At 44.5% G+C, this 26,419-nt stretch overlaps 2 protein-coding genes across 2 annotated transcripts; one reads left to right on the forward strand and one right to left on the reverse strand.

Moving 5' to 3' along the window:
- Window positions 1-1,079: 1,079 nt before the first annotated feature.
- Window positions 1,080-26,313, reverse strand: KIR3DL3 (killer cell immunoglobulin like receptor, three Ig domains and long cytoplasmic tail 3). Its single transcript, XM_058708102.1, is given in 12 exon segments — window positions 1,080-4,735; window positions 4,833-4,885; window positions 5,889-5,964; window positions 5,966-5,994; window positions 17,476-17,526; window positions 18,126-18,425; window positions 19,782-19,814; window positions 19,817-20,080; window positions 21,337-21,627; window positions 22,647-22,679; window positions 22,877-22,999; window positions 26,114-26,313. Coding segments are annotated over 11 exon segments (1,377 nt in total). The 5' UTR covers window positions 22,968-22,999; window positions 26,114-26,313; the 3' UTR covers window positions 1,080-4,579.
- LOC131499774 (endogenous retrovirus group K member 7 Env polyprotein-like) lies at window positions 8,673-17,137 on the forward strand. Its single transcript, XM_058708100.1, has 2 exons — window positions 8,673-9,409; window positions 14,598-17,137. Exon 2 carries the CDS (start codon window positions 15,202-15,204, stop codon window positions 16,585-16,587), a length of 1,386 nt encoding a protein of 461 aa, XP_058564083.1. The 5' UTR covers window positions 8,673-9,409; window positions 14,598-15,201; the 3' UTR covers window positions 16,588-17,137.
- Window positions 26,314-26,419: the final 106 nt, after the last annotated feature.

Raw genomic sequence — 26,419 nt, forward strand, 5'->3', positions numbered from 1 at the left:
TCAGCCCAGTTAGTCTCTTGTTGGGGCACATTAGCAGAATGACATATCCTCATAAAACAGTAAGATAAATCAGCAGGAAGTATGAGGTAAGAGTTCCTTGTCGGAGAATTCCTACACCTATTGCCTCACAAGTAATGGTTCCTTCCTAAAGAACTTAGCTCTGGATAGCTCTTGGGTGGGGTCTGAAGGAGACCAAACGTCCTGTTTAAATTTCCGATGAGAAGTGAGTGTTTTCCTTGACCAATGTCTAATGGGCTCAAATCCTTATTCAAACCAGATCCCACAACCAAGTGGAAGGCTCTGGGGCAGAATGTAAGATGGTGCCATAGAGACAGAGGTTCTTCTCCATTGGACCATTAGTCAACAGCCATGTGGCCTTGCCTGTTATGGACCCATGTACCTTCTCTGGAATTCAGGGACTGAGTATATCCACTTGGGCTTGACTAGCAAGAGAGTATACTCTTGCACTGGGATTTTCTCAATGCCAGCATGTAGGGGAATCTTTTCAGGAGCTATTCATCATCTGTAAAGAAAGAAACTCCTATGCCTATACTTATCCATATATCCATATCCCCATCTATCTATACATCTAGATACAGATCGTGGGGTATATAGATAGTTAGATGTAGACCAGCTGTAGTTAGCTGTAGACTCCTGGCATCACTAATTCTTCAAGGATGGGAAGCCAAATATTCCAAATCAAATTCTCTACCAAGTACACTTCATTTTAACTGTAATACATCACTCTTGCCTTTCAATACACCAAGTGTCCTGGGCCTCTCCCATCTTTTGGAAGACACCACTGACAGATTTTAAAAATAGTGAAAATGAGTCTTTAAGAGAAGTGACTTTGCCAAAGACACTGCACCTAAGAAAGCACAAAGCAAAATCTAAATGCTAAACCTCCAAAAAATATCCATCTCTGAAGCATGTTTTGGACCCTTCAGGGGAGATGCTAGGGTTACTTGGTCACTTCATCCTGGGACAAAATGAACATGACAAACACGTTATATTCTAGTGATAGACAGATGGTGAATTTGCTTATTTGTCTCTAGTAACATAGCGACAGAAGTCAGAACTTACTCTTTCTTAAAAAATTATTTTATTTTTTAATATGAAATTTACTGTCAAATTGGTTTCCATACAACACCCAGTGTTCACCCCAACAGGTGCCCTCTGCAATAGAACTTACTCTTGAGGGAAATGCGGAACTGAAAAGAGATGAGGGATATGTTTTGAGAAGTGGCAAAACCTACTTTTCTTAGTATATTCTGATATGTGAAATATTTGATATTGTATATCAGAGGGTACATGGAAATGTTACTATACACACACACACACACACACACACACAGAGTCACTGTCTAATAAAACATGGCTTTGTCGCTGTAAAAAATGAGTTTATCTCAGGGTATAACACATTTTCCAGGGGTTCATGGCACATTTTTCAGCTAGTTTTTGGAAATGGTGACCAGCATTGCATCCTAGACAAGGTTTTGGGTTTTTTTTTTCAACTTTAGCATTATTGACAGGGTTAGATAGTGATTCTCTGCTGTGTGTGCGGGGGTGGGGGGCAGGGAGCACCATCCTGGGCATTGCAGGATGTTGGCAAGCACCCCTGGTTTCTGTCCACTAGATGCCAGTAGAACCCCCTCCACAGTCGTGATAACTAAAAATGTCTCCAGACACTATTATAATGGTCCATGTGTGGACACAGCCATGTTGCCCTAGCTGAGAACAAGTGTCCTGTGTTGTCTGCTGGCATGTATAGGCTGAGGAACCAGAACTTGCTTTGGGACATTACTGAACTTCATGCATTCCACAGCATCCTTTCCTTGAGGAATTCAGGCTCTACAGAATGTAGACCCCATTTAGGGTCACAGAACCTAGATCATTCCAGTGGGAAGGTCTCTAGAACATCTTTCTAGGCACAAATGCCCAAAACCTTTCTTTAATCTTCTCTTCCCTGGGATCTCAACAGCCAACTTGTTCTCAGAATCAAACTTATCCCTAAACACCTTTTTTTTTTTTTTTTTTTTGCCTCCCAGGTGCCCTGGAAGGAGCCTCTTACTTCTCTACTGAGAAAGAGGACATTGTGGTCTGAGAGAAGGATTCGCCTTCTCATATTCATTCATAACACTGTAAGAGAAGTCACATGGAGACTTAAACTCTTTTCCAAATTCTTGCCTTAACCCTAGCATCCAAGCTGAAACCTTGTGTTCAAACTGAGGTTGTGGAAAACCTCAGTTGTCCATGTGATTGCTATGGGTCCATGCCCCAGTCTCTGGGGAGTTCCAGGTAACTCCCCCATGCCTCCCCTTGTAGACCTCAGTAGGACCTAATACACTTACTTTCCTTCCTTGGCTATTGTACACCTCTGTTGTGCAGAAACCAGGAGCCCCACAGAAATGACCCATGCACGGGTGCTGTCTGTCTGTTAGGTCCTCTCATCCTTGTTCAGGTCCCTCTACAAACTGTTGATAGAGAAAGCTGCACAACTTCCTTTCTCAATAATAGCTTTGGTTTCCCTGCAACATGTGCTGAACAAAAATATCTGACTTCCTGGAAATATTTTTGAGCCAAGCCCAAGGTCTCCCCTGGTTCCAAAACCCAAGTGTGTCTTAAAGTCCATACCTGGACCAATCCCCTAAATCCAAGGTATGATATATGTTTACAGGAGGTGGTTTCACCAGACAGTGGTTGGGTTCAGGGGTCTTCTTTTTGGGGCCCCATAATGGTCAACAAACATGCCATGTTGTGTGACCTTTGACAAGGTACTTAATCTCTTTGAATTTCCCTACTTAGCAAAGTACAGATAACAAGGAGCCCTGATAAATATTACAGAAAGATTCATTGAAGAAATATATGTGAAACAGATTTTGTTGAAGAGGTGCTCAAAAATGTGAATTCCTGTCATTGCTGCACAGAAACTGTCATTTTCACTGTTGTTCTCTAACAAGGTTAACTTTGATGCTAGTTCTGCATCCAAAATATTGCCGAGTCTCCCAAACTCTGATGTTTTAATTTCTTGCACTGTTTTGTTTTTTTCCAGAATTATCCTGATAGATCCACATCCTGCTACTGGATTTCCTTGATTGAGCCTTGGGGGCAATCGTCTATACTAAATTGAGACATGGGGTGCGTGGGACTCCCTAATGTGCCCTGAAGGAGTTAGCTGCAAAGGTGATGGGCGAGAGCCAGACTCCATGCTGGGGACACCAGCCAGGTGCTCTCTGGCCACTAGAGCTTCCAGTATCTCTCACTTGAGGATGCCTGGACCTGCCCCAGCATGGCTTCCCGGATTCCAGTAAGATTGGGTAGATCTATCTGGATGGTTCTGGAAGGACATAAGAGTGCAAGAAATTAAGGCATCACAGTTTGGGACACTCACCACAACTAGATACATAATTGTGACATAGTCACACAATGGATTCTTACACAGGATGGAAAATAATTTTTCACATGCAAAGATGTGATGAAATATCAAACATATGATGTTGAACGAAAGGTGCCAGTCACAAAAATACACAGTATATGGTTCCATGTAGGTGAAATTCAGTAATAGCTAGGAAGAAAGATGATTAATAGTAGATAGATGATAGCTTTGTTTATTTGTTTATAGTAGCATAATAACGGAAGTCAGAACTTACCCACAAAAAGGGCCAAGAAAGTTTTCTGGGGTGTTAAGAATATTCTACATTTTGGCACAGGTGGTGGTTGCAAAGGTGCAAATGCGTAAAATTCTGTCGAACCACACACATGAGTACTTTAAGCCAAAATTAAAGCAACAAGTGTTTAAAATGATTATCTGATGATAAATTTATTGGTGATTTTTCTTTTTTCTGTATCTATTTTCCAACTTTTATACAAAGAATGAATGTCTCTTCTGTAATGAGAAAAGACCATCAACATTAAAAAAAACAACAACACATCTCTGACCCCCTAGTGTGTTTCACATTTTAGCCTGTGAAAGCAATACAGTTGTTTACCCTGTAAACAATGAAGAACAAAATTATTTACAGTCTTAGCCTGGGGACACATTACTTCACACTATACATCGTGTCTTAATTCATGGGTAAGATATTTGGTCCTGTCACAGGCAAATGGTCTTGGAGAATTCTTAATATCATAATTTTTGATTTTGGCAGTATGTAGATAATTCACTTTAAGGTGGAGTTATATAAATGGTAGCAGTTAAAGATAGCACTAAGTAAGAAATTGACTCAGCATGACTACAGGGAGGTCTCTATTGACAGGGTCCAATGGAGCCAGACAGCAAGGAAGCCAAAGTCAAAATCAATAGGGATCAGCTCCTATGCTTTACCATAACACAACCATAGCACAGAGCAGGGCAGAGGACTTAGGGAATAGATGGTAGAGATGAGAATAACAAGGACAACAATCCTACGAATGTTTTCTAGGGGGTCCTGAGGTTTTTATCTCATCTTAGGGTGAGATGAATCTGAAGACATAATTTGTTGTTAGGACGGAGTTGTCAAGCGAGGTTTCAGAAAGAGCTATGGCGTCCATGGGTCTAAAGCCTCCTCGGGGTCTTTCTGGGTGTGCTCAGGCATAGGATTCAAGCCTTGATTGGCCTTACAAATTCCATGTATACACTGGCATCACTCGAGTGTTCCTCGGGCCCCTGGGAAGTGGGGGTGGTTTTTTGCTGTGTGAAAATGCAATGACCCAGCTCTGTGTATGTCACCTCCTGTGCGTCTTCTGCTGGAGGATCCTGCATAATGGTAAATGGGAAGGACGGTGTGTACACATTTGTGGGCAGTAGGAGGAAGTGAGACTGCACTGAAGAGGGTGAGCTGAGGAGGACCTACCTCCCTACTCACCATTATGTCCACCTCAGGCTCTCTGTTCATTATAGCAGCATCTGTAGGGAATAGAAGTCATCAAAAACACATGGAAAGGCATTTCTGGGTCTTCATTTAATAGATACAGATACCCATGCACAGAGGTGCAGTATTTTTTTAAATATAATTTATTGTCAAATTGGCTTACAAAAAATACCCAGTGTTCATCCCAACAAGTGCCCTCCTCAATGCCCATCACCCATTTTCTCCTCTCCTCCACTCCCCCATCCACCCTCAGTTTGTTCTCTGTATTTAAGAGTCTCTTGTGGTTTGCCTCCCTCTCTCTCTGTTTGTAACTATTTTTTCCCCTTCCCTTCCCCCATGGACTTCTGTTAAGTTTCTCAAGATCCACATATGAGTGAAAACATATGATATCTGTCCTTCTCTGACTGACTTATTTCACTCAGCATACACAATGGAATACTACCTGGCAATGAGAAAGAATGAAATCATGCCATTTGCAGCAACATGGATGGAACCAGAGAGGTGCAGTATTGCCTGGAATTACTACCAAAAAGTAGAGTCAGAAATTCTACCTCTCTAGGGGCGCCTGGGTGGCTCAGTCAGTTGAGCATCCAACTTCAGCTCAGGTCATGGTCTCACATTTCGTGACTTTGAGCCCAGCATTGGGCTCTGTGCTGACAGCTCAGAGCCTGGAGCCTGCTTCAGATTCTATGTCTCCCTCTTTCTCTGCCCCTCCCCTGCTCATGCTCTCTCTCTCTCTCTCTCTCTCTCTGTGTGTGTGTGTGTGTGTGTGTCTCTCAAAGATCAATAAATGTTAAAAAAAAAAAAAGAAATTCTACCTCACCAAAGGTTCACAGACCCATCCCATTAATATCTCCCTATTTCCATTCCATTGATAAGGATGGAGGGCACTGGTGTTCTCTCTAGAAAACCTGACCTCTGTGGCTCCTGCCTTGAACCAGGCATCAGCCTGCAAACAGAGAACTCACACCTGAGCACTCTCATCCTAGCTCCCTGCTCTGCTTAGATGGAAACTGGCCTCTTCTTCCCAAGACTCACTCTTTGTGGCATGGCACCAGCGATGAGTGAGGAAAAAAAGAAGGATGGTGAGGAAGATGATGGCCACTAAAGGGCCCAGCCAGAACATGCAAGTGTCTGGGGTTACCTGCAGGAAGATGTGAATCTAAGAAGGAGAAAATCACAGTAGCTCTCCTTTATTGATTGCCTCCCATCTATTGATTGTTGGATAAATACATACAGTATCTCTACCTCAACCCTGAATTGAACAACGTTCTTTAACAAAAGAAAGACTAAATTCTTTAACAAAAGAAAAAGTTGAAACCAAAGTAAAAGTAAGTAAAGTTATTTTATGTTGTACAGGCAGGAAATGATAACAAAATGGGTGAGCAAGGGCTGCACAGTGCGATGTGTTTGCTTTGCGTGGTCTCATGAGTCATATATTAGGTTACTGCTCATCTGATCCTCTCTACCAGCTATTACTGAACATATTTTGTTGTCCATTCACCCAACAAAACCAGTCCTTTTGGGAATTAAGAGGAAAGTTGACTCTTAATTAAGCACTCTTAGTTAAATAGTGCTTGTTCCTATCTCTTAGATTTGAACTGACTCAAAAGGGTATTGGTATTCACCTCCAAGGGATCTATCATATGTTCACAGATGACTGGAAGCAGGGGTGAGGTAGAGGTTTGAGGTGAGTGGAATGGAGTGGGGGCAATTTACATCATGTATACAGCACTTTCTCTGTTGCAGAAGCATGTGAAATGCTTTCACGTTTTTGTCCTGACCTCATCCACACAGAGAACCTAAAACGGGGAGATTTAACCTCATTTTATTGTGGATAAAATAGAAGATAAATGAGCTTATCATACAGAAGTAGAAAAATGACTATTTGAAGCCAAGTGCCTTTGTATTTCTGGTATACTATACTTTTACACTAAGCATCCTCATTGGCACACACTTCCCCCCACATGATTCCTCTCTCCTGACAAGTATAGGTTTAGTTGCAGTGAAAATTAATTGCACAAAGGAATGAATGAATCCAAGAGCAAGCAACTAGGAAAAACCAGATCCAACAGAACCTCCTCCAAATGGTTCTACCTCAAGAACATGTCTTGTATTTATCTACTTCATTCATTTGGTGTCTAACTTGGCACCACATTTCACCAGGAGGGTGGCAATTGCATTTTCTGTGGTCTTTCGGCTCCCAGTTATACGCCTTACAACCCATTTTCATATAAGTCACTATTTTTTTTTTAAATTTTTTTTTCAACGTTTTTTATTTATTTTTGGGACAGAGAGAGACAGAGCATGAACGGGGGAGGGGCAGAGAGAGAGGGAGACACAGAATCGGAAACAGGCTCCAGGCTCCGAGCCATCAGCCCAGAGCCTGACGCGGGGCTCGAACTCACGGACTGCGAGATCGTGACCTGGCTGAAGTCGGACGCTTAACCGACTGCGCCACCCAGGCGCCCCAAGTCACTATTAATCATATATGGATTCCCAGTAGATGCTTAGACGATTTGCAATGGGACTGAACATGTAGCACACATTCCTTGTTCTTACTCAGCTCCTTTATACAATCTGGTTCCTCTCTGTCTCCTTCCATTGATCTTGTCATTCTCTCCACCTCCCCTGCAGCATTTAGACTCTTCCTTGAGCATAAGATTATTCTCACCTTAGTGTCTTCTTGGGTGATAGCTCTGGGATATCTTTCCAACAATCTTCAAAGAATTAAACGCTTCTTGTCATTAAGGTCATGACCTAATACTGCCCAAAATTGAGTCTCTGCCACTCACTCTAAACCATCCACAAAGCACTATCTATCACTTTATTTAAATTTTCATGTATAGTTTCCTCATAATTGATCATTCATCCATTCATGCTCTCATTCTCTGCCCTTCCACTTAAGCTCCAATACCAGCTTCCCAAGATGCATTCCCAAGGTATCCTGTTTACTACTGGTAGTAGGCAGAAGAATGCATCCCTCAAAAGTTCCATGTGCTAATTCCCATAACTTGCAATTATGTCATGTTACATGACAAGGAGGAATTATGGTTGCAGATGTAATTAAGGTTGCTAATCCACTGGCTTTAAAATTGAGAGGTTATCCCAGATTATCTGGATGTCCCCAATGTAATCACAAGAGTCCTTAATAGAGAAGATGTGATGAAGGAAGGGGGGGGGTCTAAGTGGTTCAATGTCAGTTAGACTTGACCAATCATTGTTGGCTTTGAAGATGGGGGAAAGGGACCATGAGCAGAGGAACACAGGCTCTAAAAGCTGGAAAGGCAAGGAAGTGGACTGTCCCCCAGAGCCTCCAGAAGGCACGCAGCCTGCTGCCATCTTGGTTTCGGCCTCATGAGACCCATTTCAGAACTATGAACTATAGAACTATGAGATCATTTTATCAACTGTGTTGTTTTGGGGCACCTGGGTGGCTCAGTTTGTTAAGCATCCAACTCTTGATTTGGGCTCAGGTCATGATCTCATGGTTTGTGAGTTCAAGCCCCACATTGGTCTCTGCTATCAGTGCAGAGCCCGCTTTGGTCCCTCTGTGTCCCTCTCTCTGCCCCTCCCCTGTTCATGCTCACTCACTCTTTCTCTCCCTCTCTCTCTCTCTTTCTAAAAAAAAAAAACACACAAAAAAACCCCAAAAAACTGTGTTGTTTTAATGTACTGAGCTTGTGGAAATTTGTTACAGCACCAATAGGAAATGACTACCTATGGCATATCCAGCACATGGACATACATGTGCACTGGAACAGTGCATGAACAAATAAATGAAGGAATCACATGTATGGGTGAGAGACTGGGTTCTGAGTTCTCCCTCACTCTACTAAGCATATCCGTGTTGCATCCTGACAGACAGGAGCTCATTTCTTGGCAAATGGAACTTCTCTAAGCACTACCTACCCCCACCAGCTGTTCTCTTCCTTTCTCTCCTCCAAGATCCCATGATTCTTGTGGGGGGCCGGGCCCCGGTGCCAGGCTGAGACCCGGTCGAGCAACGGTTCCCTGTTGACTCAGCCAACCCGGTGGTTCCTCCTCCCATTCCCCCACTTTCAAGGGCATACGAAAGCCTTGTCAAGGCTGAGAAAGTTAATTCCTGAAGCCTGTGGTCTGCAGGTGTTGGCAGTAATGCTACCTCCCTTTTTCTACCCCGAGTCAGATAGAAACAAACATGGGAATTGTGTTTTGCTAGCAATCTTATCAACAAGGTCTTGTTGTGACCCGTCTAGAAAATTCACAAGAGACACAGAACTAAATGTTTTGGTTGGCAGCGATTATGTGAAACCTGATTATTCTTAGAATGACCTGATCCATAAGAGTCTTATATTATAAAAGATTGTGTACAGCAACAATAAAGCCGTCACTTGGGCCATCAGCCCAGGGGACCCTCCTGTTCCCAAACGTTCTCCTCTCTCTTTTTTCTTGCATTCCCCTACCCTCAGGACCCTGACCTCGGTGTTTGTCGCGCCGGTCGCGACAAGTGGCGCCCGAACAGGGACCTGAGACAACAAGGAGGAAAGCGAAAGCGGACCGCGCAGCATCTAATTCAGGTAGGGGAACTGTGCCAGCAGCACAGACGACGGGAGTAAAACTATGGGACAGAAACAGTCTATGGAACAGAGATATTTTGTAACTGCCTTGCAGGCTCTTATGAAGGAGAAGGGAATTAAGGTTTCTCAGTCAGCCCTTAGGGAATTTTTTGACATAGTGCATGATTATTGCCCATGGTTTCCAGACGGGGGTACAGTTGATTTAAAGGATTGGCAGCGAGTTGGTCAGGAACTTAAGAATCAAATGAAGATTCGTGGAGCTGCAGTTCCAGGGACTTTGTGGTCTACTTGGACCTGTATTAAGGAGGTCCTTGATCCGCAGGATTCTATTGAAATAGTTTCTCTTAGCTCGGAAGTAGCCCAACCCTTAGTGACTTCAGATGCTCCTCTCCCTCCAGAAACTACTTTCAATGCCCTTTCGGGACAGTCAGGGGTGCGTTCACCTTTACCTCCTCTCCCCCTTCTAGTACAGTTATCTATGCAAGATCCAGAAAATAATGATGACTCTCCTTCTGGGGATCAGGGGGATGATGGGCCGTATTTGGAAGACCAGAGGAAGCCTGCCTTCTTGGCCTCTCTGGTTCAGAAGGTACCTTTAAAACGACCTTCTTTTCAGGCACAAGATAGAGGCTTACCTCAGCTGGCTTTCCCTATTACTCAGAATCAACAGTCCACTGAACCTTACCCCGTTATGGGAGTTACCCCTTTGCAGCGGACTCTGTACCAAGCGCAACAGCATGGGGAAGACACCTCTGCTTTTCACGCTGACCCTGTTATTCAGCAGGGGGGACAGAGAGTGTACTCCGCCCTAAGTTTTAAATTGCTGAAAGATTTGAAATCCTCTACAGCCCAGTATGGTCCAACAGCTCCCTTTACCCTGTCTATGCTTGATAATTTGAGCAGGGAGGCATTATGCCCAGGAGATTGGAAGGTCATTGCTCAGGCTTGTTTGAGTGTGGGAGATACTGGAAAGCAGATTCTGGAAAGCAGAATTTGCAGAGAATGCTGAAAAACAGGCTACGTATAATAAAAGAACTAACATACCAGTGGATTTCAACATGCTCACAGGTACAGGACAATATTATGATGTGGGCCTCCAGCTGAATTATCCTGAAATTGTGTATAATCAAATTAATACCTGTGCCATTACAGCTTGGAAAAAACTCCCCTCCACAGGTGGCAGAACTGAGGAATTGTCTAAAATTAGGCAAGGGCCAGATGAGAAGTACCAGGATTTCGTTGGGCACCTTTTGACTGCAGTCAGTCGTAACGTTACTGATGGGGAGGCAGGTACCATTATTGTAAAACAACTGGCTTATGAAAATGCTAATTCTCATGTCAGGCAGCCATTCGTCCTTGGAAAAATCAGGGTACCTTGGAGGATTATGTCAGACTATGTGCTGAGATTGGACCATCTTATATTTAGGGCATTACCTTGGCAGCCGCCTTAAGGGGAATGGACCCCTTACAGGTGCATGCCCAGCTTCAGGGTAAAAACGTAAGAATTAATCCAAGGAAGTTGGGTGGAGTAGTGTGTTTCAAATGTGGCCAAAAGGGCCATATGAAGGCCCAATGTCATAGTAAATAAATAATTCCAACCACCCCCGGTTTGCCAAGTGGCCCTAACACTAATAATAAGCCGGCAATTATTTGTCCCAGATGTAGACGGGGGTATCACTGGGTCAATGAATGCCGTTCTAAAACTGATTGTAATGGCAAACCTCTTCAGGGAAACTGGGAGCGGGGCCAGCCGCAGGCTCCTCAAACAATTGCGGCAATGTTCCCACAGGCACCTTCCCACCCATTGTGTCCAACACTGGAGACCTCCCAGGTATTAGCCAGCTACACCGCGGTACCCCCGCGAGTGCAGGACTAGATCTTACCCCAGCTCAGTCTGTTTACCTAGAAGGAGGACAGCCCCCTAAAGCCATCCCCACAGGGATATGGGGACCTCTGCCCAGGAACACTTGGGGATTATTATTGGGAAGATCTAGCTGGACTCTTAAGGGATTGATGATCTATCCTGGAGTTATTGATGAAGATTACACTGGAGAAATAAAAATTTTGGCCAGCTTAACTATGGGAACTTTGGTGCTTGAGCCCAAGACTCCCATAGCACAATTGATCTTGATACCCCGGATATCCTTCAATAATAAGGCTGTCAAACCTTACCGGGGAAATCAGGGGTTTGGCTCCACAGATCTTTATTGGGCTAAAGTGATCTCTGTAGAAAAGCCCAAGCTTACATTGCATATCCAAGGAGTCCCTTTTGAGGGACTAGTGGATACAGGTGCAGATGTCTGAGTTATCGTTCAAAAAAATTGGCCTGTCACATGGCCTACACATGGACTAATATTCCAATTAAAGGTGTTGGTTATGCCTCTGCTCTGTTGCAAAGCTCTGATTATTTACATCGGAGACTGCCTGATGGTATGACTGGAACTTTTCAGCCTTTTGTTTTGAATATAGATTTTAATCTCTGGGGCAGGGACATATTAACTGCAATGAATTTGACGCTGGAGACTAAGGCAGTCCTGATTCAAAAGCAGACTAATCTTGCTATGCACCTTATGAAGGAAATGGGCTATATTGAGGGGAAAGGCTTAGAGAAGGAGTTGCAAGGGAATCCTGAGCCGTATGTCCCCGAGCCTAAGAGAGACCATTTTGGCCTGGGTTTTTCTTAGGGCCATTGGAAACTCCCCACGCTATGCCTCTCCAGTGGATGACTTCCACTCCAGTGTGGGTTGACCAGTGGCCCTTACCTACTGTTAAGAGGGAGGCTGCTGCTCACCTCATAGAGGAACAACTGCAATTAGGTCATTTAGTTCCCTCCACCAGTCCCTGGAACACTCCAATCTTTGTGATTAAAAAAAAGTCAAATAAATGGAGGTTGCTGCAAGATTTGAGAGCAATTAATGCTGTCATGAAGCCCATGGGGGCTTTGCAACCCGGCCTCCCTTCCCCATCGGCCATTCCTTTACAATATCAATTACCAGTTTTGGACTTAAAAGATTGTTTTTTTACCATTCCGTTGACCCCTGGCGACGGAGAACATTTTGCATTCTCCTTGCCTTCCACTAACTTACAGGAACCTGCTAAGCGGTATCAGTGGAAGGTCTTACCGCAAGGCATGGCTAACAGTCCGACTTTATGTCAAGAGTTTGTGGCCAGAACAATTACCCCTTTTGACAGAGTTTTCCCCATGTATATTGTATCCATTATATGGATGACTTACTTTTGGCTGCTGAAACTGAGGGATTATTACAGGAGTCTTTTATTTCTCTTCAAAGATGCCTTAAAGCATATAATTTGATTGTTGCCCCTGAGAAAATTCAAAGGGAAGCATCTTTTGAATACCTAGGGTATCTCATCTCCAAATCAACTGTCCGACCTCAGAAAGTATCAATTAGAACCGGACATTTGACTACTCTAAATGATTTTCAGAAATTATTAGGAGATATAATCTGGATTAGAAATACACTAGGGGTCACCACAGAACAATTACTGCCTTTGTTTAATATTCTAAAAGGAGATAGTTCTCCAGCATCCCCGCGAAGTCTCACTCAAGAAGCTAAAGAAGCTATAAGACATATAGAACAGGCCATTCAGCAGGCCCAGGTCACTAGAATTGACCCTTCTCAGCCTTTGTATCTAATAATATTAAAACCTCAAGTCATCCCCTTTGCAATTCTGTGGCAATCTCATGGTCCACTTGAATGGCTACATTTAGCCTTACACTCCCTGCATGTCATTAATCCTTTGCTATCTATGGTTTGTCTCCTTATCATTAGAAGAAGATCCCAAGCTGTTCAGCTCTTTGGGCATGATCCAGAATTTATTACATGTGCCTTTCTGACACAGAAGCTGGTGGACGCTGCTTTTGCTCAGTCCATCGAATGGCAACTTGCCTTGGCTAATTTTACAGGTCAAATTAAATTTCATTTACCTTCTGATTCTTTAATACAAGGTTTCAGTCTTATAGATATTTTGCCCTATAAGCCTATTGTTTGTCAGCCAATTGAAGATGCTGCTTCCATTTTTGTGGATGCTAGTAAAGAGGGTAAAATTGCAGTGTATTATGTCACTTCTCAACATAAAAATTTGATCACTTTAAATTATACGACTAAATCTGTCCAAAGGGCCGAGCTTTATGCTGTACAGGTAGCCCTAAAAACTTACCCGGAATCCATAAATGTCTATTCTGACAGTCAATACATTGTCAAAGCCGTGTTGCAGCTTCCCACTGCCTTTATACTGATAGCAGATGAGGAACTTTATCATCTATTTCATGCTATACAAAAACTTCTTAATTTACCGCACAGTCCAATTTATATTTCCCACATTCGAGCTCACACCGATCTGCCTGGTCCCCTAGTTGCTGGGAATCGGATAGCCGATGCAGCAACCCATTTACTGCAAGTTCTGCCCATTACCACTCCTTTGGAAACAGCCGAAAGGAGTCATGATAATTTTCATCAGAATGCAGCAACCCTTCGACGAGAATTCAAAATATCTCGTGAAGCGGCCAAATTGTTAAACAATGCGGCATCTGTCCGCAATTCTTCCCACAGCCAGTCTATGCCATTAATCCCTGAGGTCTTCGGCCCAGTGATTTGTGGCAAATGGATGTCACCCAATATTTACCTTTTGGGAAATTGCAATATATACATGTGTCTGTAGTTACTTGCTCAGGCTATATACATGCTTCAACCCACTCAGGAGAAGCATTTGTTGGTGTACAAAATCACCTATTTTCTGCCTTTGCAGCAATGGGCAAACCTCATAAAATAAAAACTGACAATGGTAGTGCTTATACTTCTAAATCTTTTGCAGAATTTTGCCACCGACTCCGAATTGACCGTACAACTGGCATTGCTTGTAATTCCACAGGACAAGCCATTGTTGAGCGAGCTCACCTGACCTTAAAACAATATTTGCAAAAACTTAAAGAGGGGAAACATTAAAGGGAAAGATAAAGTATTCCCCACATGTACACCTCACTCTTGTGTTGTATGTTTTAAATTTTTTAAATGTCAATGAGGCAGGGATGACTGCCGCAGAGCGTCGCTGGGGAAGGAATCAAGAACCTCTCTTGATGGCAAGATGGAAAGATATGCCGGAAGGCATTTGGCGAGGCCCAGACCCAGTCCTTCGGAAAGGGTGAGGGTATGCTTGTGTTTTTCCACAGGATGAGGAAGCGCCGCGCTGGGTCCCGCTTCGGCTCCTCAGAGATATTACGGTTGTGCCGAAAAATGGCCAAATTGACAGTGACGGAACCCCCCCAAAAGCGACGACGGCGGAGTCATAAGGCAGGTACACCCACCTGGGGACAGATAAAGAACCTGGTGACCCAGGCCACTGATGTACTGATGGCCTCAGGTAGAGAGGTAACGGCCACACATGTCTTCTTGACATGCCTGTGCATTCTCACTACAGCCGGGGAGTCTGCCCTCTATTGGGCATACATGGTAGGTCCTCCTACAGTACAACCTGTAACATGGAGAGACCCCACACCCAAAGTATACACCAACCTCACCTTTATGGGAGGGGAAGACGCAGGGTTTTTGCCCACTGTGTCGGCCTCTATAAATTGGACGGCGCTCTCTGCAGGAGTACCCATCTGCCTGCAAAGGGAGTCTACGCCGTACAAACTTGCTTATGGGTGTTTGGGTACGAAACCAGTAGGGCGATCTATTACTTATACTATGTGGCAAAATGGCGAGCATAATTCTGAATGGGTGGCCCGCTCCGTTGCCGCTTATTGACAAAAGAGAGAATTATTAGGAGAATGGATGTTTTTTGGACAGCGTGATCCCCCTCAGAATCTTCCTATATGTCCCTCAGCTGGTCAAGGCCTTACTGGGGACTCACCTTGGGGTAAATGTGCCCAATCCTCTTCATTGAGGATGACTCCTAAAGGCATTAACTATACCATTACAGATTATTCCCGAAAGGTCTGGCATTCATTCCTTCAAGAAACACCTATGGCTATTTTGGAAGTGCAAAGGGAAACAAGGAGACCTTTAGTGGCTCCTTTAAGAGATATGGGTCCACCTCCTAATGAGGTACAGGTACACCACAAGATTATCCCACAAACCATTTTGCAATTCCCTGAAGGAAGAATTCATTCTGATCTTTGGAAGTTATATGCTACCTTTGATAAAATATATACTAATGACAGCTTTAGTTTTCCAGAATATTATGTTTCTCCAGTTCTGCAATTGCGTGCCTGTGTTCCTCCACCCTACTATCTGATTGTTGGAGATGGGACCATTACTCCAGTGAAAGAAGATGGTCATCAGTTATACCGGCTGACGTGTCCTGCTTGTCTTTTGACCAATTGTCTACCAATAGATGGGCCCTCTAGAAGTGAAATGAAGGTTTATCTGGTCTTACAACCTCCCTATTGGATGTTGCCAGTAAATGTTACAGGACCTTGGTATCCTAATTATGGGATGCAATTGGCCTTAGAAATCAGTAAACGGCTGCGCAGGACCAGACGGTTTCTTGGACTCTTGATTGCTGGACTTATAGCAGCAGTGACTGTAATTGCCTCTGCAACTGTATCTGTAATATCCTTACATGAAAGTGCCCAAACAGCATCCCATGTAAATGAATTGGCTTATAATGCATCCAAGGTGTTTGCCACTCAAGAACGAATAGACCGTAAATTGGAAGCCCAATTAGAGGCACTACAAGAAGCATTAATGTATCTTGGTGATCAGTTTGCTGTTTTGCATACCAGACTTTCTTTAATTTGTCATGATGCATATAAGCATATCTGTGTTACCCCTTTAGAGTATACCAATGTGACATGGGGACAAGTGCGTCGTCATTTACAAGGGGTTTGGCATGATGCTAACACTAGCTTAGACCTCTCACAGCTACAAGAAGAGATAAATGCTGTTGCAAGTAGCTCACTCAGTTTTCCTGACCCTGGAGATCTCGCTGAAACCATACTGCACCAACTTAATGGGTTTAATCCATTCAATATTCTTCAGCATTCCTTTTGGATCTTTATTGGAATTGTTTCTGTAATATCTGTTATACTTGTCTTGCTGTGTTATTTCTGGAGATGGGGTCTTACTGCCTTTACCACATACCAGGCCAGGATGCACATGTTGCAATTACAAACAATAGGGGGACATGTGGGGGGCCGGGCCCCGGTGCCAGGCTGAGACCGGGTCGAGCAACGGCTCCCTGTTGACTCAGCCAACCCGGTGGTTCCCCCTCCCGTTCATGTGGGAGGCCGGGCCCCGGTGCTAGGCTGAGACCCGGTCGAGCAACGGTTCCCTGTTGACTCAGCCAACCCGGTGGTTCCTCCTCCCATTCCCCCACTTTCAAGGGCATACGAAAGCCTTGTCAAGGCTGAGAAAGTTAATTCCTGAAGCCTGTGGTCTGCAGGTGTTGGCAGTAATGCTACCTCCCTTTTTCTACCCCGAGTCAGATAGAAACAAACATGGGAATTGTGTTTTGCTAGCAATCTTATCAACAAGGTCTTGTTGTGACCCGTCTAGAAAATTCACAAGAAACACAGAACTAAATGTTTTGGTTGGCAGCGATTATGTGAAACCTGATTATTCTTAGAATGACCTGATCCATAAGAGTCTTATATTATAAAAGATTGTGTACAGCAACAATAAAGCCGTCACTTGGGCCATCAGCCCAGGGGACCCTCCTGTTCCCAAACTTTCTCTTCTCTCTTTTTTTCTTACATTCCCCTACCCTCAGGACCCTGATCTCGGTGTTTGTTGTGCCGGTCGCAACAGATTCTCATCTCTACTTAGGAATGGGGAAAGAGCAGGTATGGCGTTATTCCTGGCAAGCGGATCAGGTTTATTTTCACTCTCTTCTTTTGGAGGAGGTCTCTGCTGCAGAAAATTAGAGTTTAAGAGTCCTCACTGGCCTCATGCTGACCCCAACCCCTTCTGCCATTGTAGAGTCTGGGGATCAGAAAGGCATGGTAATGAGCCCAAGATCACAGAGCTGGAAGGTGGCTGAGCCAACACTCAAACCCAAGGCTTCTCTTTGTCTACAAACAAGGATAAAAGAGATCCTTCACTTACCAGTTTTGGAGTTTGGTTCTCTGTATGGAAGGCAACTACTTGACAGGTTTCCTAGAAGACAAGTCAGGAGAGAGGTGGGGATGTGGAGTTGCCCATATTCTACCCACTGAAGCTCATTGCCATCTAACGCTGAGTTCCTGGGAGCTCCTGGGACCCCTCCCCATAATCCCTGGGGACTGAATCCCTGAGACTTCAAGATGCAGAGAGAAAACAGGAGAGGTTGGGGATGAAAGGGGCCTCTCTACTTAAGAGGAGGTTTCTTGATCTTTCCCCAAAGTCACCTGTACCACCTTGGAGATCTCTCTGTGGGTGGGAGGTCAGGAGGGGCTCCTGGGAAATGATTAGTGGTGAGGGGCCAATGTAAGCTATGATATCTCCAAACTGAGCCCCTTTTCTCCCCCTCCTGGGCCCGCCTTGACCCCTTTCCATCTTCCTCTGTACACAGACCCCCCAGTGTGGGTCTCTGTGCAAGATGCACAGGAGAAGGCTGGAGGTGAGTCCTCAGTCTCTCCTTCCCTGTTTCTTTATCTATGTTTCTCTCTCTCCAGAACTCCTAAGCATCCTCCCATTATCAGTAGAACACCCTTCACATATAGCCTTCAGATATATCCTGAATCACTGGGCACAGAGCAGGTTGTGTGCTTCCTCACCTGTGACAGAAAGGTACAGTGGGTCACTTGGGCCTGACCATTCACAGGGAGAGGAGTTGAAAGAGCCATGGCATATGTAGGTCCCACCCAGGGCTGGTTTTGCGGGACCCAGAAGGAAGTGGGCCCAGGATGCACCATCGTGCCTCTGCCCCTCAGCCAGCTGGTGCCCACGGAGCTGCCCATCCCTGGGTAGATGGTACACGTCAAAGTTGCTCTCTGAGCAGCAGGACAGGGTCATGTTCTCTCCTGAACTCAGCACGGCACCCAGCTGGGCCCAGAGAGAAAGTTTCTTATGTAGACGTGGAGGAAACAGAGGCAGTTCAGTTAGAGAGGCTTTTCCTTGCTCACAGTGTACTTCACACCTGGACTGAGAATTCTCTTTCCTGTTCCCAGAGCCTAATGTCCACTTTGTCCCCTCGTGTCCACCTCTCTATTTCCTGTTCTTGCCTTCCTCCATCTTTTCCCTTTTTGTGTTGGCTTACTCTCTCTGCCTCTGTGGGATCTGTCAGTTTGATCTGTCTTTTTCTTTCATGAGTCTCTTATTTTATCTTGTCTCTTTCTGCATTATCTATCTATCTATCTATCTATCTATCTATCTATCTATCATCTATCTACCTGTCTGTCTCTATTACCTCTTGGTGACTTTCTCCGCTTCTATATCCCTCGTTCTCTTTTGGGATCTCTGTTATCTACCCCACATTATCGTCTTTCTCTATCTTTGTGCTCCTGCTCAGGTCTCTGTCTTTTAGGGCTTTTATCTGTCCCCTCCATCTTTATGTCTACTTCTCTATCCCTTTTTCTTTCTCCTGTTTTATGTGTCACTGAACCAGTGTCTGTCTATCAATCTGTCTGTCTCTCTCTGTCTCCCCTCCATTGTGTGTCTGTGTGTGTGTGCATGTGTACACATTGCATTTCTGTGTCTCTTTACACGAAAGACTTTATATGACCATTGATGTACATTGACTCTGCTTTCTCTCTGATTGCATCTTTCTGTGGGCTTTGACCTCAGTAACCCTGTAGCATCTCGAGCAACCTTGAACATTGGCCCAAGAAACAGCTTTGGGAACCCATAAAACATACCACATATAGGAGCTAGTGACTGTCTCCTCCACCTGGGACCATAGTATCCAGGGTCACATTGTGGTTCAACTACATGGGATGAAGTCATGTAGGAGGGAATACCACAGCTGTGGGTGCCACATGAGGAGAGGACCCAGGGCCCATGGGGAATCAGCCTGAGAAAGGCCAACCTGGCCTCAAAACTTGGTCATATACGTGGCGTGTCTTTAGGTTCTCCTGGTAGAGAAGAGGGTGTGGAGATTAACTGGAAACCACGTTCTAAACTGTCCCAGGTTTCTGAACAAAGTCAGAGTGGAAGGGCACCTGTCTCTGATGTGAATGTACCCATCTGTGTCCCTTCCTTCACTCTTTGTGTCCACTACTGACTCCCTATTTCTGCCCCTTATCTGTCCTTTATGTTATAACTAATGGTTTGTACTGTCACCCTTCTGTCATTGTCTCTCTTGGTGTAGCTCTTGCCAAGGCTATCTCTCTGCATAAAAACCTGTGTGCATGTCCCTTATCACCACCCAGGGCTTCCAAGTCTTAGAACACCCTGTCTGTATCCCAAAGAGGATGGAAGCAGGACATTCTCACCTGTGATCATGATGTCCAGGAGGTCGCTGGGGTAGACCACTCATAGAAGGAGTGATTCAGAAAACCGAAGCACCTGTAGGTCCCTGCATGGGCAGCTGTCACAGGACCCATGATGAAGTTAGCATGGGAACCCTCACGATGGGGCTGCCCGGGAAGGTGCCAAGGGGCCTTGGATAGCTCCTCACTGTGAAGAACGAAGCCTTCAAACTGGATCTCTGAGCGACAATGCAAGGTCATGTTCCCTTCTGATTTCACCAGGGGACCTGGCTGAGCTGAGATGGAAGGTTTTCTGTAGACTCCTAAGAACATGGACATTGTAAGTTTACAAAGAGCGACCCTGCCTCACCCCATTCCCTGGGACCCTAAATGAGTGAGGGTGCCCCTGTGTCTGTCTTTCGCCTCCTTCTTTGTGTCTCTGTGTCTTTTTCTGTCTGCATGTCCCCCTCTGTCTCTGCCCCTCCTTTGCTCTGCTTCTCCATCAGAAGAAACAGCACCAGATTCCATTACCACTGTTCTCATCCTTGACACATTAACTGTTGCACCTGTTTCCCACAGACCCCTTTTCTGCTTTGTATGGTGGGGGTGGGAGAATGACACTGCAGGCTGCATTTCCAGACTCTTTTATCAGACCAGTTCCTGCTCTGTTTGACGAGTTGGAATCCCTGGTAGGAGACAGGAATTAAGCAGTAAAGCAGGTACCACAGTAACTCCCAGTGCCTACCAAGCCTGTGCCTAGTGGGGATGGGCACATCTTCTGCCATGTCTGTGACTTCTCCAAGGCCCCAGCTTCCACAGGGCACCCCTGAGTCTGGCTTTGGGAGCACCCCCCCCCCATTATGTCACTGCAGTCTAGTGGTGGCATCAACATCCTACCCTTACCTTCGCTGGGAGTAGCTTCACTTTCCCTGTTTGGCTTCCTAATTTGTTCCTCACCTAGGTATCTTTATTGGTTACCTGTTGTTGCTGTAATAAATTGCTACAAACATAATGGCTCAAAAGAGCACCAATCTGTTGTCTTATAGTTCTGGATGTCAGAAGTCCAACATGGGTCTTATGGGTTGGGATCAAGGACAGCGTGGACAGGACTGTTTCCTTCTGAAGGCTCAAGGGGAGAATCTGCTCCTGTGTCTTTTCCAGCTCCTAGGAGCTGCCTGTATTCCTTGTCTTATGACCCCTTCCTCCAACATCAGAGCTAGCAATGGCTGGTGGAGTCTTTTTCATGCTGCATGACTCTGAAGCTCATTCTCCTGCTTCCTTCTACGCTTATAATTACAGTAAGTCCGCCTGGATAATCCAGGATAATCTCTCCATCTCCAGGTCATCTGCTTAATGACCTTCATTCCATATTCAACCTTAATTGGCCTTGGACTATTCATAGATTTGGAGTATTATGGTGTAGACATCATTGGGGGCCATTATTCTGCCCACATACATTAAATGCCCTTGGAGCATCTCCTATTGTTATAATTGGACCTGACTGACACTCCCACCAGGAAACTCTGAGATTAGGAAGATCAGGTCAGGAAATAGTTCCTCTAGAGAAGCACTCTCTGACCTGTGACCACAATCAACAGGGGGTCACTGGGTGGTGACCACACAGAGGAGGAGCCAAGGTAGGATCCACAACATCTGTAAGTTCCTGCATGTGCTGGGATTACAGGGCCAGCGAGGAAGCTGTCCTGCAACATTATGCTGTGGAGTTCAGGAATGAGGGCACCAGTGACCTTGTACAGTCTGAACATGCCAAACCTGCAATGAGAGTGGCACTGAAGAGTCACACATTGTCCTTGAGGAACCACTGGGCTTGGCCAGGCAGACAGGGAGGAGCACAGCACAGGAGGACCACCTGGGGGAGAAGGAAGCACAGCATTGGTCTTCTCTCCCTAAGCTCAGAGGCTCCCCCTCCTTCCATGTCTCTAAGTCTCCTTTCCAATCCAAGGGTGCCCATGCCACACAAAGACTCCCCACACCACAGTGACACGGCATCTCTTACAAGTAACCTGTTGACCGAGAATTCTGAGTGAGCACTGAATAGTGGGCTCTTAGTAGGTGTTGATAGTGTGAAGTTTGTTACGTAAAAGAAGACAAAGTAGACACTGAAGAGGAGAGTAATGACCTATGTGAATGCCACGTCAGTGAACACATGAGGCATGTTACACGACAGAGCCATGTCAGAACATGCTGGAATTCCAGGGGTTCTGGCATGTGGATTTTGTACCTCTGCCATGGAACAATGTCAGCAGCAGCATGGGGCTCCTACTCTCATGGGCGTGCTGAGGAGCTTTAGTGGCTGTCTTGTCCTCAGTCATTCTGTTGTTCCTGGCACCTTTTGCATCCCCTGCTCTACAGATGGCTTCTCCCAGACATCTCAGCTCTGAGCAGCAGTGTCTTCCAGATGGCTTTAGAGCATGGCTCAGCCAAGGAGAAGAGAGTCTAGGAAGGGTCTCTGGACCAGAACTAAGACTAAGGTTTCCCGGGGCGCCTGGGTGGCTCAGTCGGTTAAGCGTCCGACTTCGGCTCAGGTCACGATCTCGCGGTCCGTGAGTTCGAGCCCCGCGTCGGGCTCTGGGCAGACGGCTCAGAGCCTGGAGCCTGCTTCCGATTCTGTGTCTCCCTCTCTCTCTGCCCCTCCCCCGTTCATGCTCAGTCTCTCTCTGTCTCAAAAATAAAAACGTTAAAAAAAAAATTAAAAAAAAAAAGACTAAGGTTTCCCTGGGCCCCCACTTTCTATTTCACAAGAGATTCTCCCATAAGGCCTCCTGCAGTCAACCCATCACCCAGCCTCCTGTGCCATCTGCCCTCCTGTTATAGGGATACTCTTATCCTGAGTGCATGGCAACCCAAGTTTTGGAGGGAAAGACTCACCCACTTGTGTCCAGATCCTTTGGATGAAGAACTCTGGAAAGAAAGACTCATGATAGGTGGTCCATCTCCATAGAAGACTTGGCCTCCCACTCTTTCCCCTGCCTGGCCTAAGCCTTACCATCAAGGTCCACCTTGCCTCCAAGGGAGCAGTCTGCTGTGGGGATGCCCAGCCTTCCAGGCCAATATTTCCACCATAGTGTCCCCTCCCTTCATCCCCTTCCTGGACTCACCAAGACATGCCAGGCTGATGACTATGGGTGGTATGGCGCTGCTTCTGCTGAGTGGTGACCCAGCAAAGCTGAGAAGTACACAGGATGCCATGAAATGGGGCCCAGCTCATGTTTATAAGTTGACTGCAATAAGGGAAGGTGATGCATACAGGCTCTTTTTGCTTTGCCTATGGGTGGTACAGGGTGGGAGGGTGGGATGGGGTGGGTGGTTCAGCTTAGGGTAAAGCCAGGCTTCCTGGAAATTGTTCAGAGCTGTTGTGTCGCATCATTTACTGTGGTCAGACTTGAAACACAGACACAATCCCTCATACTCAGAATGATGAAATGATAGTTTTTTTTTTAATCTAAGCTGCAAAACTTTCATATGTAATATGCAACATTTGTAGTAGATACTATCATAAAAAGAATTAGGGCCCCTGGATGGCTCAGTCGGTTAAGTGTCCGACTTTAGCTCAGGTTATGATCTCACAGTTCGTGAGTTCTAGCTCCGCGTCGGGCTCTGTGCTGACAGCTCAGAGCCTGGAACCTGCTTCAGATTCTGTGTCTCCCTCTGTCTGTCCCTCCCCTGCTTGCACTCTGTCTGTCTCTCTGTCCCAAAAATAAATAAACATTAAAATTTAAAAAATTAAAAAAAAGAATTACACTGTATAAATCAAAATGATGCTCTAAGCTGATATTTTTAGTATTGAGCTAATACTTGTCAAAAATTATTTAATTTCCCTGTAGAAGGAATATGCAGTTATTTAGAGTCATAGAGTTTCACTTTATTAGCAAAGAATAATGCATGTAAATTCTGGATCTTATGGTTTTATCTGAAATTCATCTTATGACCCAGAAATCCAAACTCAGAGATTCATCTATCTGTATCTCTCTGTAAATTTTATATAAATATATAAATATCCATTAACATGATGCTATAGGAAATTCACTTTCTAATAGCCAATTAAGAATGTCAAAAAACTCACCCTAAAACACTTTATGATCAAAAACCCAAAACAGCAATACTCTCCAACTTAAAACAAGAAGGTTGCAATGACCACATAACCTAATCCATCTACATATTTTCTCTTATCCCATCTCCTCCTTTAACTTCATATCTTGATATTTGTTGGAAATACAGTTTTAAGGCACTCACCTCTCCTTGTAAAATATGTAATTGTGAATATGGTTTTAAGGCACTTATCTCTCTTTGTAAAATATGTAATTGTAATAAATGTAAACATATATATTTTCACACACATACATACATATATGCACCCAAATACATAATTCTTTCAAATTTTTTAAATTACCAGCTTCGCATCTATCTTTTTTGTACTTCAGTTTATATTGCTATGATATACACATAATGATTTTTTTAGCTCTATTTCATTGGATTGCAATATAAGATTTCTTGCATAAATATATCAACATGTATTTATCCATTCTCATTATTATAGACATCTGGCTAACATGGACATCTGGGTAATATGGGTGATATAGGTATCTGAACAATAATATTCTTCCAGTCCATGAACATGGGATATCTTTCCATGTGTTTTCATCTTCATTTTTTTTCATCAAAGTCTCACAGTTTCCAGAGTACAGCTCTTTCACCTTTTGGGTTAAATTTATTCCCAACTATTTTATTATTTTTATGTCATTGTAAATGAAATTATTTTCTTTTTTTCCTCTCATCAGTACAGCTTTTATTAAATCTTTAAAATATCACAACAAATCTGAAAAATAATCTGGTATCTTGCTGTTTCTGTAGCTGGACAACTTAGATATTGTTCATCAGCCTGCTGAACTATTCCTTTTTCAGAAACATAGATATCATCCAAAAATTTTCTGATAATCCTCGTTTCCAACTATTGTGGCTCACTGAATCAAAGCAACTAAATTTGATGACGATATTGTCCTTCCTTTCTTGTAAGACTATTCTCAGTCTTTCTGTTCTGCTGTGTCGCTAAAACTTCCTAAGTGGACTCTACAGTCTCCCAGAGCTGTTTTGTTCACGGCATTTGCAATGCCCACAGTTATTGATTGGGGTCTACTGTCTTGTTCTGGGACCTTAGAGAACCTGGTTATTCTGGAGCTCAGAGCATCGCTCTTTCCATAGGTGTGGAGGGTCACATGATCACTGCCATAGAAAGGGACCAGCACATCTGGGACCCTGCTGCAAGGAAAGCCCAGGAAGGAATGGGAGCCTCTCTTCAAGGGGCCCTAATTTTTTTCTCTTCTCCACAAGGAAGGTCAATAAAGGAAGGACTACTGTCTGTGGAGCATAAATTATTTCAAAAGCCTGTCATTGGAGATTTCCTTGTGTCAGAAACTCTCCACCACCAAAATATCATTTCCACTTTTCATGACAACACTAAGGCTGAGGGAATCTGCCTCTGTTTTCAAGGTCAAGCCTCCAGTAAGTTTCTGCTGGGAATGGAGTGCAGAGACCCTGTCCCTATATGCCAGCATCCCTGAACACAGCTGCCTGCCCTAAAATTACTGAGACTGAGGGAAAGACAGTCCACAAATGAGCTGGGAGTGATGGTCCAGCTGAGCCAGCTGCTCAGGAAAGTGCTTGGATAGGTCAGAGGGGGAGGTAGTGAGGTGGAACAGGCAGACTCTTAAGGACAGACCTATATGAACCTCAGGCATTTATATGGTTACCACCATAATGGATTGCATAGGAAGCTTTTCCTTCCATTCTTTATAGGGCTGAAGTTAGTCATGCCTGCTTAAATAATAACTGTGGTCTCTTCTTGACATTAAGTATGTGATGGAATAATCCTACATACAGGCTTCTTGATGTTTTCTTTCATTTATTTAATGTGGTGTTTGAAAATTTGATTTGTTTGTATGGTTTTATCTACACTAAATGACACCCTTGTCAATATTCTCATGCATATATCAGCATGCATATGCACATGGTTTCCTCTAGGGCATAGAGTTGTGGGACAGAGCTGAGTCTCTTCCTTTGACCAGGTGAATCTGATCTGCTCCCCAAATTGAATGGAACAATTTATACTCCTACCAGTAATGTATTGGAATTCTAAGTACACGGTATTTTCTCCAACAATCGATTTTGCCATTGTGTTCTCTTGCCTCTCATGTGAATGTACTAGGAATGGAGATTACAATTCACTGAAACTGTGGCATTACACTGAGGTGGTAAATCCAAGGATCTTACAAATAGAAGGAAGCATACGTACATGCTGGGGTTACCAGTGAGGTGTCCCACAGCTGGATCACACTCACCTGTGAAAGACGACTGTGTCCATGCTGGGCACACAGTGCATTCACATGACATCTTGATGTTGGCCATGAAGGGCGTGTTTACACCGAAGAAATGGGCAAATGCCGTGGGAAGCAGCTTTCTAAAAAATGGTTATTCCGTGAACCAGTGTAACAGCACAGCACCAGGCTGTCACTTCAGACAACCCTGTGCTCAGTCCAACTACAGGTATTTCTGGAAAATACCCCAGGAATCATTGGATGAGGAGCAAAGAGCTTTATGAGTCCGGAGGGAGTTAAGGCATTAGTTTTGGATTTCTCTGTCACAAA

Source organism: Neofelis nebulosa, chromosome 17, assembly GCF_028018385.1.
Source record: "Neofelis nebulosa isolate mNeoNeb1 chromosome 17, mNeoNeb1.pri, whole genome shotgun sequence".
Lineage (NCBI taxonomy): Eukaryota > Metazoa > Chordata > Mammalia > Carnivora > Felidae > Neofelis > Neofelis nebulosa.